Source organism: Pistacia vera, unplaced genomic scaffold (genome assembly GCF_008641045.1).
Source record: "Pistacia vera cultivar Batoury unplaced genomic scaffold, PisVer_v2 Contig21, whole genome shotgun sequence".
Classification (NCBI taxonomy): Eukaryota; Viridiplantae; Streptophyta; class Magnoliopsida; order Sapindales; family Anacardiaceae; genus Pistacia; species Pistacia vera.
In genome coordinates this window covers 247,003-266,123 of record NW_022196013.1, presented here as the reverse complement: position 1 = coordinate 266,123, position 19,121 = coordinate 247,003, and the positions used below count along the sequence as shown (strand labels likewise).

Genomic DNA, 19,121 nt, shown 5'->3' with positions numbered 1-19,121 from the left:
AAATTTTCTTGTGTTAGCTAGATTGGAGAGTTATTTTTACTTAATTTTTATTTGTTTTATTTTTTCTTTGTTGGTGTGATTTTACTCTTGCTAGTGTCTGTGCAGTTTATGTGAAGAGCAAGACATCAACCAATGGTTCCTGTTGATCCTAAGATTGAAAGAACTACTCAAAGACTAAACAAAGAAAGAAGCAAAAGAGAAGCTACAATTGAACCAGAAGAGATAGTTGTAGAGATTGCAGAACAAGAAAATAGAACACTAAGGGAATTCTCAGTTCCCACGGTTAACGGCAGTGGTTCGAGCATTACGAGACCAGCAGTCCAAGCCAATACCTTTGAAATTAAGCCGGCAATCATCCAAATGATTCAGCAGTCGGTAAGGTTCAATGGTAATTTGAAGGAAGATCCGAATTAGCATATTGCAAACTTCTTGGAAAATTGTGACACCTTCAAGTTAAACGGAGTGTCTGATGACGCCATTAGGTTGAGGTTATTCCCATTCTCATTGGGGGATAAAGCTAAGGGGTGGTTAATGGCACTACCATCGGGAACTATCACAACATGGAATGATCTAACACATAAATTCTTGACCAAATTCTTTCCTCTAGCAAAATCAGCAAAACTGAGAAATGATATCACATCATTTCTACAAGATGAATCCGAGTCATTGTATGAGGCTTGGGAGAGGTACAAGGAATTGATGAGGAAATGTCCANCTAGTGTGGATTAAGTTTGTTGGCCTACCTAATCAACTCATTTTGGCTTGTTCGCCAAAGCGAAGGTTTGAAATGGGTAGGATGGGATCTCAGTCCACTAGGAAAGCCAACGAGCTTTCCCAAGTTAATAATGAGGGCTATTGACTTGAGTAAAATAGTGGGAGCATCGTTTAATAAACGACTATATTAAACAATAATGAACTTTATAATAACTTTATCTTTTTTGCAATTGCAGATTCACCAAAATGAGCATTATGAACCTGCGACCGATAATCGAAAAAGAAAACAGGTTGGATGGATCCAATTTCTCTGACTGGCATCGTAATCTTCAGATTATACTCAAGTCAGAAAAGAAATTGTATATCCTTGAAAAACCATACATGGCTGAGCCTAATCCTGATGCCACTCAGGAAGTAAAGTATACTTATCAAAAGTTCCTTGATGATGCTGATAGCGTTCAGTGCTTGATCTTAGCATCGATGACACCTATGCTATAGAATCAGCATGAGAATATGGACGCTGCTTCCATTATTCTACACCTCAAGGAGCTTTTCGAGACACATACTCGACATGAGAGGTACAAGGTGTCGAAAGCACTGTTTGGGAGTCGTCTGACTAAGGGAGCCCAAGTTGGTCTTCATGTGCTCAAGATGATCGAGCATATAGAGAGGCTTGAGACTTTGGGATGTGGCTTGGATACAGAATTACAAGTGGATTTAATTCTGCAATCCTTGCCTGACTCTTATGCTCCGTTCATAATGAATTTCAATATGAACACAATGGAGAAAACCCTGTCAGAACTTTTAAACATGTTGAGGACTGCAGAGCAGGACATGAAGAAGTCCAATCCTATTTTACTGGTTGATACCAGTAAAAGTAATGGTAAGGGTAAGTGTAAGGGTAAGGGTAAGGCCAAGGCTAAACCCAAACCCAAACCCAAACCCAAGCCCAAAGGACATGTTGCTCTTGGTCCTGAGAGTGGCATAGGGAAGGGCAAGGTAGCCTGCTTCTTTTGTGGCAAGCCTGGCCACTGGAGGAAACATTGCAAGGCTTTCCTCGCAAGCAAGAAGAACTTAGAGGCTACGACTTCAGGTATCTTTATGATTGAGATTAACTTCTCTCCCTCAACATCTTGGGTCATTGACACAGGATGTGGTACTCATATTTATACTGATGTGCAGGGACTAAGGCAGGGTAGAGTGCTCACCAAGGGAGAAGTGGACCTACGAGTTGGAAATGGAGTNCTTGCATTATAGGAGATATTACTTTTGATCGTGTTTTATGTGATTTAGGTGCTAGCATTAATTTAATGCCCTTCTCTATTTTCAGGAGATTAGAAATTGGTGAAGTAAAGCCAATGACCATGTCGTTGCAACTCGCGGATAGGTCCATAAAACATCCGAGGGGGATAGTGGAAGATGTGTTGGTGAAGGTGGATAAGATAATTTTTCCGGCAGATTTTGTTGTTTTGGATATGGAAGAGGATAAGGAAATTCCTCTTATTTTGGGCTGCCCATTCTTGGCCACGGGGAGAGCACTTATAGATGTGCAAGAAGGAAAGTTACTATTGAGAGTTCAAGATGAAATAGTAACTTTCAATGTCTTTGAGGCGATGAAGTTTCCATCCGAATCGAATTCGTGCTTTAGTGTCAATATGGTGGATAAATTGGTTGTAGAATCTATTGAAGAAAACACCCCACAATTACTTCTATTGTAGAATTCGTGCTTTAGTGTCGAAGCGTGTTAGCCAAATCAAAAACAGTAGAGGTAGATGAGTAGGCGAGTAATGAATGTGCTAGGTTGTTAGAAGCATTCAACCGATTGATGAGAGTCAAGATCTAGAATTTGAGGAGTTTGATTTTGAAAAAGAGAAGGAAAAGGAAAAAAATGAAGAACCTCCAAAGCTTGAGTTGAAACCTTTACCTTCCCACCTCAAATATGTATATCTTGGGGACTCAAAAACCTTCCCGGTGATCATTAGTTCAGGTTTGAGTAAATTGGAGGAAGTGCGGTTGACTAGGGTGTTGAGGGAACATAGACTAGCAATTGGATGGACTATTTCGGACATTAGAGGCATTTCACCATCATTTTGCATGCATAAGGTACTCATGGAGGATGATATAAAGCCTAAGGTAAAACCAAAAAGAAGATTGAATCCTTTGATGAAGGAAGTGGTGAGAAAGGAGGTGGTGAAACTCTTAGATGCAAGGATTATTTATCCTATTTTCGATAGTCCATGGGTGAGCCTGGTACAAGTGGTTCCAAAGAAGGGAGGTATCACGGTAGTAAGGAATGAGAGTAATGAATTGATACCAACTAGGACGGTGACGAGCTGGAAAGTGTGCATTGATTATTGGAAATTGAATGAGGCAACAAGGAAGGATCATTTTCCACTAACTTTCATTGATCACATGTTGGAAAGGTTGGCAGGACATGCCTATTACTATTTCCTGGATGGGTATTCAGGATACAACCAGATTGCCATCGCTCTTGAGGATCAAGAGAAGACGACTTTCACTTGTCCCTATGGCACCTTTGCTTACCGAAGGATGCCCTTTAGGTTATGCAATGCACCAGCAACAATACAAAGATGCATGATGTCGATCTTTGGAGACATGGTGGAACAATTTATAGAAGTCTTCATGGATGACTTCTCAGTTTTTGGTTCGTCTTTTGCTAGTTGTCTAACTAATCTTTCTCTTGTTTTGCAGCGATGTAAGCAGACGAACTTGGTGCTCAATTGGGAGAAATGTCACTTCATGATCTATGAGGGAATAGTGCTCGGCCATAGGATTTCAAAGGACAGAATAGAAGTTGATCGAGCAAAGACAAAAGTGATAGAAAAGCTGCAACCACCATCAAATGTTTAAGCAGTCCGAAGTTTCTTGGGGCATGCGGGGTTTTACAGATGATTCATCAAGGATTTTTCTAAGATTTCTAAACCCTTTTGCAATTTGTTGAATAAAGATGTTGTGTTTGATTTTAATGATGAATGCATGCATGCCTTTCTAACTCTAAAAAAATTATTAGTTTCTGCACCCATTATTGCAGTTCCCGATTGGGGAATGCCATTTGAATTGATGTGTGATGCTAGTGATTTTGCTTTAGGGGTAGTGTTAGGACAGCGGGAAAACAAAGTGTTGCATGTAATTCAATATGCTAGCAAAACACTCACTGATGCACAATTGAATTACACCACCACTGAAAAAGAATTGTTGGCTGTAGTTTTTGCTTTTGACAAGTTTCGTTCATATTTATTAGGTGCAAAGGTGATCGTCTACACGGACCATTCAACACTTAGGCACTTATTGGCAAAGCAAAAAGCGAAACCTCGGCTAATAAGATGGATCCTATTGCTTCAAGAATTTGAGTTAGAAATTCGAGATAAGAAGGGGTTGGAAAATGTGGTGGCAGATCACTTGTCAAGGATTGAGAGACCAGTCCAGGAAAATGAAGAGGAAAGTCCAATTACAGAAACATTTTCAGATGAGAAGTTGATGAAAGTGGATGAAGCACCATGGTATGCAGATCTTGCGAATTATTTGTCATCGAGGGTGCTCTCTATTGGTATGACTTTCCAACAAAAGAGAAAATTCTTCTCAGATTTGAAGTACAACTTTTGGGAAGAGCCATTTCTGTACAGACNTCTTGACTTGTTCACAAAACACAAACAAGAAACTCTCTCTCAAACCCACGGCCACTCTCTAATCTCTCAAGGTGGTGTTAAAGTGTGGAGGTTTCATCCTTTTGAAGCTAATCTTCATCAATCCAAAGCAAAGGAGTAGGTATAATTTCATTTCCATGCTTTGTTTGAAAACCGGTTTTAGAATCCATGCTTTCATGCTTTCATTCTCCATCTCCACCACTCTTCATGCATGCTGATTCTTACCACCATCCATAAACGAGCGGGCAAGTGGAACTATCTAATAGAGAACTTAAGGGGATTTTAGAAAAGACAGTTAATGCATCTAGGAAGGATTGGTCACGGAAATTGGATGATGCGTTATGGGCCTATAGAACTGCATTTAAAACTCCTATTAGTATGTCTCTATTTAAGATGGTTTATGGGAAAGCGTGTCACTTATCAGTAGAACTCAAGCATAAGGCATACTGGGCAGTCAAGCAGCTAAACATGGACTTGAAAGCTGCTGGGGAGGAAAGGATACTGACCTTGAATGAACTCGATGAGTTCTGTCTCGAAGCATATGAGAATGCCCGGATCTACAAGGAGAAGACAAAAAGGTGGCATCACAAGCATATCCGAAAGAAGAACTTTGAAGTAGGTTAGAAGATGTTGTTGTTCAATTCTAGACTTCGGCTTTTCCCCAGAAAACTTAAGTCTAGATGGTCCGGACCATTCACAGTTAGAAGAATTCACACATACGGAGCGGTGGAAGTCTCACATGAAGAAAATGGCACTTTTACAGTCAATGGTCAAAGATTAAAGCCATACATGGATGGGGTGATGAGTTGCAAGTCCATCCTGATTCGGCTTGACATTCAGACTTGAAGAATTGAGAAAGTCAAGCTTCCGACTATAAACAAGCGCTCCTTGGGAGGCAACCCAAGTGTTTTTATTTATTTCTCTTTATTGATTGGTTTGTAGTTGTTTAGTTTTGTTTGAATTTTAATTGATGTCTTTTTGGTTGTGTTTTAGGTGAAATCGGGAATCAAGGAAAAAAACCTGAAATTTGATTAAGGGAACTTCGCTGCGGTGACAAATTTGTCTTCGCCGCGGCGAACGAATTTGGTGAAATTTGATTAAGGGAACTTCGCCGCGGCGAAGATAGTTTGTCACCGCAGCGTTGTGGCCTCGATAATTTTTCGCCGCGGTGAAGTATTTTTCTTCGCCATGGCGAGACCTGGGTTTTCAAATTAGGGTTTTTGAACGAAGAACTTCACCGCGGTGAAGCTTGTTCTTCGCCTCGCGACGAATGTTTTATATAAATACCCATTTTCGTTTTTCACTTTTCACGCAACTCTTCAATTCCAATTCAGAGAAAAATTTTCCAACATTCGTTCCAAAGCTATTCCGGTGATTTCCAGACAAGATTTCTAGCTCCTTAACCTTCCTTAACACCAAACCAACACGTTTCAGCACAAATTTTTGCGAAAAGTCACGAAATTTTTTAAGTTCAACGATTTGGGAGTTTTGCATTCTAGGTTGATTTTGTCTCAATTGGTGGCAAGTACTCCTTACTTTGGGTAAGATTTCACATTCTCTAAGATTGTTTCTCAAAAATTTCGAGTTTTAATTTGTGGATCTGAAATTTATTGATTGTTGGTGGATGTGAGAATTTTTGGTGATTGTGCCTTTGATTTTGTTTAAGGAAGGATTGTGTGTGTTGTGTGATATTGAGGAGTGTGGGCTTTCAATTTTGAAGTGTTTGGGTGATTGTGGAAAAATTGTAGTTTGGGGGTTGACGTGCAACTTTTTGGAAGTGTTGTCAATTTTCTTTTTCAAGTTTGAATTGGTTGGTGTAGGACACTTAGGTTTGAATTTTTGAGTGCATTGTTGAGTTGAAATATAGTTTTAGAAAAAATGCCGCTCAAAGTCAAGGTACCATCCAAGGGCAAAGGGAAAGGAAAGAAAGTAGACGATCGGTTTGTAAGTGACAAAGCTCGACAAAACTATGAGGCAGTAGCAAAAAGGAAAGACAAGGGCTTTATCCCTGAGCATGGACTGACTGCAACCGCAGCTGATGAGTGGAGTCAAGGGAGAAAGTGGGAGGATTTTATGGATGAACCCGAACATGCGACTGTGGAACCACTGGTGAGAGAGTTTTATGCAAACCTCCCTGAATGTGATAAGGGGGTTGTCTTTGTGAGGAGTATTGATGTGATTTTCACGGTAAAGGTCATCAATGATTTATATGGCATACCTCAGATTGCCCAAGATGACTATAAGGAGTTTAGGAGGACACAAAAAAATTATGAGGTGATTCTTAGGACCATAGCGAAACTAGATGCCTCTTGGGATATTTCAAAGAAGTGCAAGAAAACCATTAAGGGTACTAGTTTAACACTAGTGGCTTGGTTGTGGCAGTATTTTGTTTCAGCTAGGATGATGCCGAAGACGCACTACAATACAATGACATATGAGAAGGCACTTTTATTGTATTCTATTGCCACAGGAAAGAGAATGGACATGGGGAACATCATCCTGACGAGTATCCAACGTGCAGCCAAACCAAGGCGAGGCAGTTTTCCGTTCCCATAACTCATTATAGAGTTGTACACTAAAGAAAATTCAAGGTACAGGTTGATGAGCCACTGATCCATGCTGCCCTTGTCCTCGACACAGCCTACTTCCGCAAACATCTTGCACATCAACCAGAAGCAGGGCCCAGATCAGGCACCAAGAGAAGGAGAACCACAGAAGCGGCCACAGCATCCAGTTCAATAGTCCCAATGAGAGAAATGATGCAGAAAATGATGGGTCTGATGAAAAGAATGGATCGACGTCAGGATTGGCTGGCAGAGCAGGCCAGGAAGACACATGAGCTACAACTTCGCTGCTGCGACAACGTCGGGATTAATACTTTAGAACATCAGTGGGCTGAATGGGACTCAGATGAGTGGATGGGCTCAGAAACAGAAGAAGACGACGCTAAGGAAGAAGTGGAAGCTGAAGAATCCTAAGCACCTGTTTTAGTTTCGTTATGTTTATTTGTTTTAGTTGTTTCTGTTTTTCTTTTATTTCGAACATTGAACTCAGTTGCTAATTTTGTTTGGGATTGTGTTAGTTGTTTTAGTTGTTTCAATTTCTGTTTTAAATTATGGTTGATGTAAAGATGAGATTAGGGTTGTAATACTTTCATATTAGTCAGTGGATTTTTCTAACATAGTGGACACCACAGTTTTCATTGTTTTTACGGAAGTTGAATGATGAAAAAGCTAAGGACCGGTTGTGCACAATGTTGAGTGGCACTTCAATATCACAGATTAATCAGGGAACTATCTCGCACCTTTTTCAATTTTGTTTTCTATTCCTAATTTATGCATAATGTGACATTGGGGACAATGTCATTTTTAGTTTGGGGGTAGGGGAAAATTTTGAAATTTTTGTTTGATTTTGTTTTAGTTAAGTTTGTGTTTTTATTGTGATTGCCAATGATGAATTGCATAAGTCCATGATGAATTGCATAAGTCCATGATGAGACTAGGATTATTGGGATAGTATTGTTGAAAAATGTTAAGCAATGCTTCAAGTTTTTGTTTATTGACTGGATTTTGATTGAGGTTTGTTGAGTGGTTCAGCCACCATTTCCAATTATTTTGACATGCTTAGATTCATTTTATGTGGTTAGGTAAAGTTTGAAAATGTTGGAGGATTCTAGATCCTAGTAGAGAAGTGCTTGAGGTGAAATTCTAGGATTAGACGTTGTTGAGGAAATGATTTAGACATTTTTCGGAACGTTTGAGCCTTTTGAAGCCGACCCGTGAATGAAATTGTCCCTAGTCACCCATTTGAGCCTTATGAATTATCATTGCTTTATTTTTCTTTGCAAACCAAAAATTTTCCGATCCTTATACCCTAAACACATAATCGTACCCTTAGGAGAATTTTGGCTCTAATGCAAACACCAAGAAAGTGAAGAGTAGTGCGAGTCATTAAAAGAACAGTTTGGGGGTTGTGAGAAGGGCGATACGAATAAGAGAGGTAATTAACCTCAATTTGATTATAAATTTCATAAAAAATAATAATAATAATAAATTTATGTTCTTTAGTTCAATTCAAATTAAAAATAAGGAATGCATAAGTTTAAGGGGTGTAAAATGGGTGATACTTTGATTGGTGGTTGAGAAGAAGTGGAGTTTGATGTGAGTGTTTGCATGAGGAAAACCGAGTTCTCTTACTTTGTTATTCCTATCCTTTTTCTTGGAACCCACTACCTGAGCCTAACGTTACAAGCTTATGAAGACCTTTTGATTCTTATCGATGTCTAGTCTACATTAGTGGAGAGTAGTTCAATATTTAGGCTTATGGAGTCTGCCACCATTTGATAAACTTTGTATTTCTGCATAAAATAATCCGAGAAGTTGGAATGTGGATTGAAGAGGGGATCACCTACTCGGTGGACCGGTAGAGGAAGACAGTCAATGTAGCTTATAACTTCTTGGAGTGTTGAATATTTTCTGATAATAAATTTTCAACGACCTTTGAGACTTGTGTAATTTCTAGGCAATTCGTATGTTGAGTTTGAGACTAATTAGTGTTTGTTCATTTTTTAGTTGGTGTTTGTGTTTTGTGTTTGTCGTTTTGTGTTGTTTTTCTTTCTGTGAGTTTGTACCTGATGCTTGGGGATGAGCATGTCTTTAGTTTGGGGGTATTTGATAATCCGAGGATTATACTGTTTTTACTAGGCTTTTTAGTCGGATTTTAGATACTTCTTAGTTCATTTTGACCTGAATTGTTACTTAATTCATTATATTTTGTGTTTCAGGCAAAAATGCACATTTTGAGCAAATAATGAGCGATTTGGCAACTTGGAATTCAGCCTGATAATCATCATAAGACTGCTTTTTGCATTCCCAATCAACACTACCAGTGGACAATCATGCCTTTTGGACTTAAAGTCGCTCTTTCCCTGTTTCAGAAAGCCATGACGAAGATTTTTGATCCCCTTCTGCATACATGTCTCATTTATATCGATGATATCCTTCTCTTTTCAAAAGATGAGGAATCTCATATACGTCTTCTTCGTGATTTTGTTGATATCATCCACACTTATGGTATCATGCTCTCTGAGAAGAAAATGCAGTTAGGACAAACAAGGATTGCCAATTACATGCGTTGTTTCATTCCCAAAATTTCTCGTTTCACTACTCCACTTTCCTAGATGCTTAAGAAGAATCCTCCAGAGTGGTCTGAAAAGCAGACAAATGCAGTCAAGAGTCTCAAGCGCGCATCCTTCCACACACAGCCGTTGAAGATTCCTTCTTCGGGGAAACACATTTTTCAAACGGATGCTAGTGACACTCATTGGGGTGCAGTGCTTTTTGAACAAAATGAGGACAAGGTACAACATCTATGCGGATACCAGAATGGACAATTCAAACCACACCAGCAGCATTATCATTCTACTTTCAAGGAAGTATTAGCAGTCAAAAATGTCATTGAACGGTTTGAATTCCACCTTGTTGGACATCATTTCTTTATTGAAACGGATATCAAATCTTTTGATCAAATGCTACGTTTCCACAAGAAAAAGGTTCCACATTAGCAGTTACTTCGCTGGGCAGAATGGTTCAGTAAATATTCCTTCACTGCCCAGCATATCAAAGGTCACACCAACACCATTGCAGATTATTTATCTAGACCTAAAACTAAACAAGTTGGTTTCATGAACCCTAGATCCAAACCTCTTTCATGTTTTATGTTCCAACCATTAACCTAGTCCAGTTCCTGTTCATCATCCTCTTCACCAACCCATACTCCAGACGTACCTCCTGAATTCGATCACCTTGTTCAAACGCGTACCATTGATGAAAATGCTACCACCCTCATGTTTTCTTACCAACTTCAATGCATTGAAAAATGTGGTCAATCCATGTATGATATGTTAGGGGTCCATCCAGATTACCCCTTTTCAAAAATCTTTTATTTACCTCCAAGTCTTGATATCATATTTCCAGAAGAATTATTATGGTTCTTTTGGTATATGTTACACCAATACCACATTGCTATTCAATTCCCGATCCATCATATGTTGAAAATAATTTCCCAATACCAGTCAACCTCAACCCCTAAATTACGCTCTTTGATGACTTTTCTCCGATGGTTCAAAACCCTAGACAAATGAAAATCTATGTTTGCTCACCAACTTGCCCGATACAAAGGTCATGTGTCTACCAAAATGGCATGGTCTATAATGTTTTTTCACAGACATCACTCCATCAAGTCTGATGGCCTATATTTTTCACAACATCAAGTCACATTTCATCGGTCTTATCCATATGACCTCGTCCATAATATGTTTAATCATTCTGTTGAGACTAGATCAATTCAACAAATCCTTTTTGAAAAAAATCAGATCATTCTAGATGCAATATGGCCATCCTTTCACGATGATGCTCCGTGGGAACTCTTTCCTCCATACAACACTGAGAAATTACTCCAAGCCAAACAGACATGCATACGTTCCATCAATGCCCAATTCGATACCAATTCAGATTATCCAGAATGGTGATATCCAGACTCCCAGCCAGATACTGTGCAAGAAGAAGAACTTCAGTAGTCTCGTAATTACTATCTCCATAAATCCAGGTGACAACAATACATGCGTGCACCAAGTACATCTACAAAGCAAACATCTCAAATTCCAGACATCTCTTCGGATACTCATCCAGATACATCTCCCCGACACATCCCTGCTGACTGGATTAAATCAATGGGTTGTCTCGACTTCCAGGATGAAGACTCGTGGCATGTTACCAACTTGTCAGATGATTAAAGACCTGCGTGCCCTAAAATAAATATGTCTTTTATGTAAAATAGGAGTGGACTAAATGGGAATTTGCCATTTCAATGTAATATCTCACTGTATCCTCTGTAAAAAGCCAAGTATTGTAAGCTTATGTTTTGTCAAGAATTGTAGTCTACTTAATGTTAAAAAAAAAAAAAAAAAAAACCACAAGTCAAAGGGTTAGTCTTGTATTTAAATATTTCCTTTATGAGTGGTTGTACCCCTTTTATCTATAAATAAAGCCTTTTACCTTCTTGGGGAGGAGGAGGAACTTTGTTGTAAACTTTGTAAACACTTTTGTTTATTTCTCTCACTCTTCTTTTTCCATATTTTCTCTACACTTCCATACTTTCTCTACACATCCTTACTATACTTCTTCCATGTTTCTTTCATATTTCTAAGTTTCCCACAACCTCAAGGGTTATGTAATACTCTGATAATGTTATAGATAGCAAATGATCCCTTATATGCTTTTAATTTATGTTTTTTAACATGTTTAATATTCTTGTTTTCATTTATGTTCTTGTTCTTCATTTCTGTACATGTTCTTCATTCACTTTCATGTTCTCCATTTATGTTGTTGTTTAATATTCCTAGCCCTTTTAGATGATGTTAGAAGTTGTGTGGGTGTACATGTGTGTGGGATAAGAGGAGGGCTTTGACCATCATTTCGACCGATCATTGTGTTGATTGGTTCCGTTTAGGTCAGCTATCATAGTTTCCCACATGCATAAACTCCATGAGTTTCTGACAGCATCTCTAAGGTCTAGTAATCCATGTGGTATCAGAGCCAAACCGCTTATAGATTCCAATTTCTACGTGTGCGGAGGATTACCTCCCCTCGGATATTGGCTTCTTTAAGTTTCTTATTGGTTCCAATCTTTGCGTGTGCGGAGGATTACCTCCCCTCGGATATTGGCTCCTTTAAGTTTTGGTTATGTTTTATTTCTCTGTTTAATAAGTTATGTTTTATTTTATGTTTAATATTTGGGTCTTGCGCTATCCTTATCATTTGAGGTGATATTACACATCCAAGAGGTTGAACTTACGCACATGGAATCCTCTTCAGCTTTATCTATGTTTACTGCTCCCATAAATACTAGCTTATCTAGATCTTCTTCTAAGGTAGACAGTTTGTATGAAATATCTTATATCCCAGAAAATCAAAAAATCCAAGACATTATCCCTCCCATTGTAAATCCTTATACAGCCTTATCCAAGTCTTCGTCTTCTTTGTCTAAAACCTTTAAAACTCTTGTCCGACCTTCCAGAAAGCTAGTCAAAGAGTATGTCCAGACTAGTACTTTTGACAAGTGTCAAATTCCAGCCACAACCCAAGAACAATATGTTACTTTGGAAATCCCTCAAGAATCCATTACTCAATGGATCTGTGACGGATACTCTCATGTACACTTTGGCGTTATCCGGCTCGCTCTATCTTATCATGGCAGAAAAGGACTCCCAGTCTCTGTTCGAATTGATTTATTAGACATCAGATTTGTCCAATGTCAACATGCTTGTATAGGGACAACATAGACAACTTTGAATGCTGGGACAGTCATTATGACACTGTTTCCTAATTTCAACATGTCTCTCTCTGATGTTCATTACTCCAAGGCTCTTAAAGTTCAATTACAGATCATTGGTGCAGATTTAAATCCAAGGCGTATTGCAGCTACTTTGCATTATCAAATGGTTTGGCGAATCCAAGACCATGCTCTTGATCTCGCTATCCCTACGACTACTGATGCACTGCTCCTTACTGTCGACTCTCAGAATACTCCTCACTACATCAATATTCCCAGGCAAATTTCTAGAGATGGTTTGATTAAATTGTTACCTAACTCTTGGGTGACGAGTTACGAGTCTCTTAACAAAAAAGAAACTCCAGTGGTTTCTACAGAATCTACCATGCATGATAACAAGGACGAAACAACAACTATCAGATTTAAGTCTCTAGCAACTCCCAGTGCTCTACCTTTGAGTTTTCAACAAACTCAATTCATGATTACTCCAGTCATACCAATACAGCAATACGGGAACCTGGACTTTCCATTCATTCATTTCAACAATTTGGTGCTCCTGTCTATCATCAATATGATCCAGTCACTAGTCACACTCCATTTGATTTTGACTACCAATGCTCGGAATGCCGTGATGATCCTATTTGGGAAATCAATGAGCATTATCTTCCAAGACGAAACTATTTCAACCAGAAAAAACAGAAAGCTCGCTGTAGTCAAACAGATCTTCATTCTCGATTTGAAAACCATGATCCTGAAGTTGGTCTTCTTGGTCAACCGTCTAGTAAATTTGACTATTATTTCAAATATTCTCCCCCAGCCAGGAAAGATTCACCATCCATTAATCCCTCATGGGACATCCCTCCGAAACCTCAACCCAAATCACCTTTAAAACTATCCAAACCTGCCAAATCCCCTTAATTCAAACAGCCTTTACCATGTTATCAGTAGTCTCTGTGGTGGATTGCAAAAGAACATAAACCAACCCATTCGCCCCTTGCTCATACTCCCCCTGTTTAGTTCGTTATGATGATTCGATCCCCTGAGCCCTCAAAGACAGGACAACAGATTTTCCTTCTCTTCAGGAAACTGCCACTTAACAACCAAGTGTTGTTCCTTCCAAAGCTATACAGCCTGATGGATCCACACCCAAACTCTCCCAAGCTGAAGCAGTTCTCAATTGGCAGGCTGAAAATGCTTTAGCCTAAAACAAAACCATTACCAGACTTGAACAAAAACTGGATTTAGTAGCTCATCAGGTGGACTCTCAGTCTCAGAACCAAACTATGTTGATTTCTCAGCTACAAAAACAAATTGATCATCTCTAAAACCGGATTGATCAGCTCCATCAGGAATTAATGCATATTGTCAACACCTCTCGTGGCTATTCAGCTTAGTTTCTCCAAAAGGAAGCAGAAATGAAGTCATTAAAAACCCAAATGGCATCGCTTCAGCGGGAATATATTAAGCAAAAACTTAGACAACCACAGAATTTCCCTGAAATGTCATTGGTACCAAACCCTTTTGACTCCACAACAACATGGCCACAACCCTCTTTTTCCCCTTTCCCAAAAATTAGCCAACCTTTGGTCTCACCTCATATACCTTCTGGTGTTGTTCAAGCTTTTGGCAACAATGAACAGTTACATGCCAAGCTCCGTAAAGAATGTGATGAAAAGATCAAGCTGGAACGAGAACAAAAGAAGCGAGAAAAGTATTTCTCTAGACCGTAGATCCCATCTGCTGATATTTCTGGCTCTTTCTCTTCCAGTCACTCAGATCCTTCATCTCCTAAGCCTCATCATCATTTATCTAAGGATAAGGCGCTAGTGCACATAATGATGATGAAAGACCGCCAACCTTATGCTGATCCTGACTCTTCAGAAAATCCCGTCTCTTCCAATTTTATGAGCTCTTTTTTGAGAGACATGGCAGAAAGGCAACGTCTTGCCGCTTCGGGTATTTCTCAGGATTCTCTATCTACCTTCCAAACATAATCAAAAGTCGATATACCTTCGACTGATGAATCATTTGAAAGTGACTTTGACTCTGACAGTAATACTTCTTATCAACATCCTAATGTCTATCCCCAACGTATGACCCATCAACTTGAATCGTCCAGACCACCTGTTGTTTCTGAGGTCGATGATGAGATGCCTGAAGGTGATGATTCCATTCCAGACTCTCCGCCTATGTATTGACAATCTCGTCATACTATGGCTGAACGTGACTCTTATACAGCTTCAGCAAAGCTCCACACTTTTACCATCGATGATCTTCCTCCGCAGAAATGGAGAAATCGAATGTATGAATTTCAGGCCTGGTTACAAGCTGAGATGCTGAAACCTAATACCCAAGTATCTACTGTACTTATGCAGTTTACAACTAGATTTGGTGGTATTCTCTGTGATTGGTGGATAAGTCTTCAAGAGTATAGAATAAATTTGTTCATCCAAATGCCAGATATTAACCAAGCCCTATATCTCCTGTATGATGAATTCTGTGGATTACCTCACCTTCATGGGAACCAGGTCAGAGAAGAATATTTTAAGATGCGATTCTGTTCTCTAAAAAAGAAATATCTTGATAGGCATTAAGAGATGGTAAAATGATATCATATACTTAGGGGTATGGAGGATCCTAACATGAAGCAAGCCTTTTTGGCATCAATTCCTGAATCCTTAAGTCATGAAGCAACCAAGCTTAAGCAGTCCCAGAACAAACAACTTGCATCCACTTCTCTTGGCGAAATTTATCAGTTTGTTATTCTTGCTCTGGAAAAGCTCTGTTCCCAAAAACAATTTTTTGACGATTATATGAAGCATTCTAAACAGCTGACAAAGGTTTGTCAACGACCAGACTTGCAGATCAAATGCAAATAAGATCGCTCATGTTCTTGTCCTACCAAGAAGAAGTTTCATTCTAGACGCATCAAGTTTTCTCCACCTAATGCTCCGACTAGAGGCAAATTTTGACGTTTCAAGCACGCAAATTCCTTCGGAAAAGGAAACGCAAAGGCAAACAGTCTAATCAGTGTTATTTATGCAACCGTCCGGGTCATTTTGCCAAAAATTGTCCCAACAAGCCCAAGCAGTCAGCCAAAATGATGCAACAGCTTTCTCACCTCACAGATATCGATTTTTCTGATGATGATCTTGAAAGTTGGTTTTCCATGGATGAAGAACCCTCTTCAGACACTATTTTCTAGTTTGCAGCTACTGATACTAAGTTCTCTGATTCAGATGATTGTCACTATTTCTACCATATCCAACAACCACCACAATCCTTTCCATCATTAGCCTTCTCATGTCACATACCTACAGCAAAAGTTCAGATCTTCCCCACCAAATACTCCAAGCCTATTTCAGTCATAGCATTTTTTGATACAGGTCTACGGTAACCATTATCACCCTAAATCCTCCAGCCTCTCATTGGAACACTTCATCAGGAGGTCTTTTGCATACATCGCTAATAGATGAGACTTTCACTACTCATCTGATCAGAAACCCATTAAAATCTAAATTTTTCCAGGATGTTTCACTTTTCATAAAGTTCTTGGCTCCGATTTACCGGCAAAGACATGGTTCTGGTTTTGATGTTTTTCTAACTCAATAAACTTAGAATCCTCCCTGATGGTGTTGCGTACAAGATTTTTTTCCAATCCTGGACCACACAGCCTAATTTATTCCAGATTGAAGCAATCCTATTGAGCAGATCAAGACCCGCTTATTTCCCTTCTTGCCAGATTCTCATGCTGATTTTTCTCACTAAATGTGCTCATCCATTATGGAAGAATTCGAATTCTTATTCCTCTCCATTCATCAAGAGTGAAGATATCAATCCCACTAAACTAGTCATTCCGGCATGTCACCAGAACATCTCAGTCTCGCCACCAAGAATGTACTCAGCTTATCTCAAGATTGATTGACCCAGACTCTCAATGGGCTTGTGAAGCTTTTTTGTCAAAACGAGAAAGGGCCAAGGAAACTCAGACTTGTTATCAATTATCAGCCCTTAAATTTCTTTCTCCTTGATGATAAATTTCTCTGCCTTCAGACAAGTTCTTTTTGCAAACTCTAAATGCAAAGATGTTTTCAAAATTTGATCTCAAAGCTGGATTTTGGCAACTTGGAATTCATCCTGATGATCGTCATAAGACTGCTTTTGCATTCCCAATCAACACTACCAGTGGACAGTCATGCCTTTTGGACTAAAGTCGCTCTTCCCTGTTTCAGAAAGCCATGACGAAGATTTTTGCTCCCTTCTGCATACATGTCTCATTTATATCGATGATATCCTTCTCTTTTCAAAAGATGAGAATCTCATATACGTCTTCTTCGTGACTTTGTTGATATCATCCACACTATGGTACATGCTCTCTGAAAAATGCTTAGGACAAACAAGATTGATTTTCTTGGTAGGTGATTGCTGATGGCAAGTATGATCTTCAGCCTCATATTGCTAATGATTGCAAAAATTCCAGATGTTCTCACAACCAAGAAAGAATCAACAATTCTTGGAATTGCCAATTCAGTCCTGTTTTCATCCCAACATTTCTCGTTTCACTACTCCACTTTCCTAGATGCTTAAGAAGATCCTCCAGAGTGGTCTGAAAAGCAGACAATGCAGTCAAGAGTCTCAACCGCATCTTCCATACACAGCCGTTGAAGATTCCTTCTTGGGGAACCCTTCTTCAGACGATGCTAGACACTCATTGGGTGTAGTGCTTTTGAACAAGATGGACAAGGTACAACATCTAGGTTGATACCAGAGTGGACAATTCAAACCACCAGCACCATTATCATTCTACTTTCGGAAGTATTAGCAGTCAAAAATGCCATTGAACGGTTTGAATTCCACCTTGGTGGACATCATTTCTTTGTTGAAACGGATATGAATTCTTTTGATCAAATGCTACGTTTCCACAAGAAAAAGTTCCACATCAGCAGTTACTTCGCTGGGCAGAATGTTTCAGTAAATATTCCTTCACGTCCAGCATATCAAAGGTCACACCACACCATTGCAGATTATTACCAGACCTAAAACTAACAAGTTGGTTTCATGAACCCTAGATCCAAACCTCTCCATGTTTATGTCCTAACCATTACCCATCCGCAGTTCCTTCATCATCCTCTTCACCAACCCATACTCCGACGTACCTCCTATTTCGATGACCTTGTTCAAACGCGTACCATTGATGAAAATGCTACCACCCTTTGTTTTCTTACCAACTTCAATGCATTGAAAAATGTGGTCAATCCATGTATGATATGTTAGGGGTCCATCCAGATTACCTTTTCAAAACTTTTGTTTACCTCCAGGTCTTGATCATATTTCCAGAGAGATTATGGTTCTTTGGTATATGTTACACCAATACCACAGCTATTCAATTCCGATCCATCATATGTTGAAAATAATTTCCCAAAACCAGTCAACCTCAACCCCTGAATTACGCTCTTTGATGACTTTCTCCCGATGGTTCAACCCTAGACAAATGAAATCTGTGTTTGCTCACCAACTTGCCCGATACAAAGGTCTATGTCTACCAAATGGCGGTCTATAATGTTTTTTCACAGACATCACTCCATCAGTCTATGATCTATATTTTTCACAACATCAAGTCACATTTCATCGGTCTTATCCATATGACCTCTCCATAAATGTTTAATCATCCTGTTGAGACTAGATCAATTCAAAAAATCCTTTTTGAAAAAAATCAGATCATTCAAGATGCAATATGGCCATCCTTTCACGTGATGATCCGTGGAATCTTTCCTCTATACTCACTGAGAAATTACTCCAAGCCAAACGACATGCATACGTTCCATCAATGCTCATTCGATACATTCAGATTATCCAGAATGGTGGTATCCAGACTCCAGCCGATCGTGCAAGAAGAAAAACTTCAAGTCTCGTAATTACTATCTCCATAATACTAGGTGACAACATACATGCGTGCACAAAGTAATCTGCAAAGCAAACATCTCATCCAGACATCTCTTCGAATACTCATCCAGATACATCTCGACACATCCCTGCACTGGATTCAATCATGGGTTGTCTCGACTTCCAGGATGAAGACTCGTGGCACTTAACACTTGTCAGATGATTAAGACCTCGTGCCCTAAATAAATAGTTGTGTCTTTTATGTAATAGGAGTGGACTAAATGGTAATTTTTCATTTCAATGTAATATCTCCGTATCCTTTGTAAAAAGTCAAAAAGGTTAGTCTTGTATTTAATATTCCTTTATAGGGTTGTATCTCTTTTTCTAAAAATAAAGCCTTTTACCTTCTCGAGGGGGAGGAGACTTTGTAAACTTTGGTTTATCTCTCCTCATCTTTCTTCCCTATTTTCTCTACACTTCCATACTTTTTCTACACATCTTTACTAATTCTTCCATGTTTCTTTCTAT

At 39.1% G+C, this 19,121-nt stretch overlaps 2 protein-coding genes across 2 annotated transcripts; both read left to right on the top strand.

Annotated features, from left to right (window-relative positions):
• Positions 1 to 9,558: 9,558 nt before the first annotated feature.
• On the top strand, positions 9,559 to 9,942 carry LOC116129245. Its single transcript, XM_031414995.1, has one exon. It carries the CDS (start codon positions 9,559 to 9,561, stop codon positions 9,940 to 9,942), a length of 384 nt encoding a protein of 127 aa, XP_031270855.1.
• A 2,829-nt stretch (positions 9,943 to 12,771) lies between these two features.
• On the top strand, positions 12,772 to 14,908 carry LOC116129243. The gene is made up of 4 exons (XM_031414994.1): positions 12,772 to 13,260; positions 14,351 to 14,421; positions 14,479 to 14,666; positions 14,712 to 14,908. The coding sequence occupies exons 1-4, from the start codon at positions 12,772 to 12,774 to the stop codon at positions 14,906 to 14,908; spliced, it is 945 nt and encodes a 314-aa protein (XP_031270854.1).
• Positions 14,909 to 19,121: the final 4,213 nt, after the last annotated feature.

Coding starts and splice junctions, on each gene's coding strand:
- LOC116129245 (XM_031414995.1), top strand. CDS start 9,559: ATGCTTAAGAAGAATCCTCCAGAGTGGTCTGAAAAGCAGACAAATGCA.
- LOC116129243 (XM_031414994.1), top strand. CDS start 12,772: ATGTCTCTCTCTGATGTTCATTACTCCAAGGCTCTTAAAGTTCAATTA. Junction 13,261..14,350: donor TCATTCATTTCAACAATTTG/GTGCTCCTGTCT, acceptor AACAATGAACAG/TTACATGCCAAGCTCCGTAA. Junction 14,422..14,478: donor GAACAAAAGAAGCGAGAAAA/GTATTTCTCTAG, acceptor TTTCTCTTCCAG/TCACTCAGATCCTTCATCTC.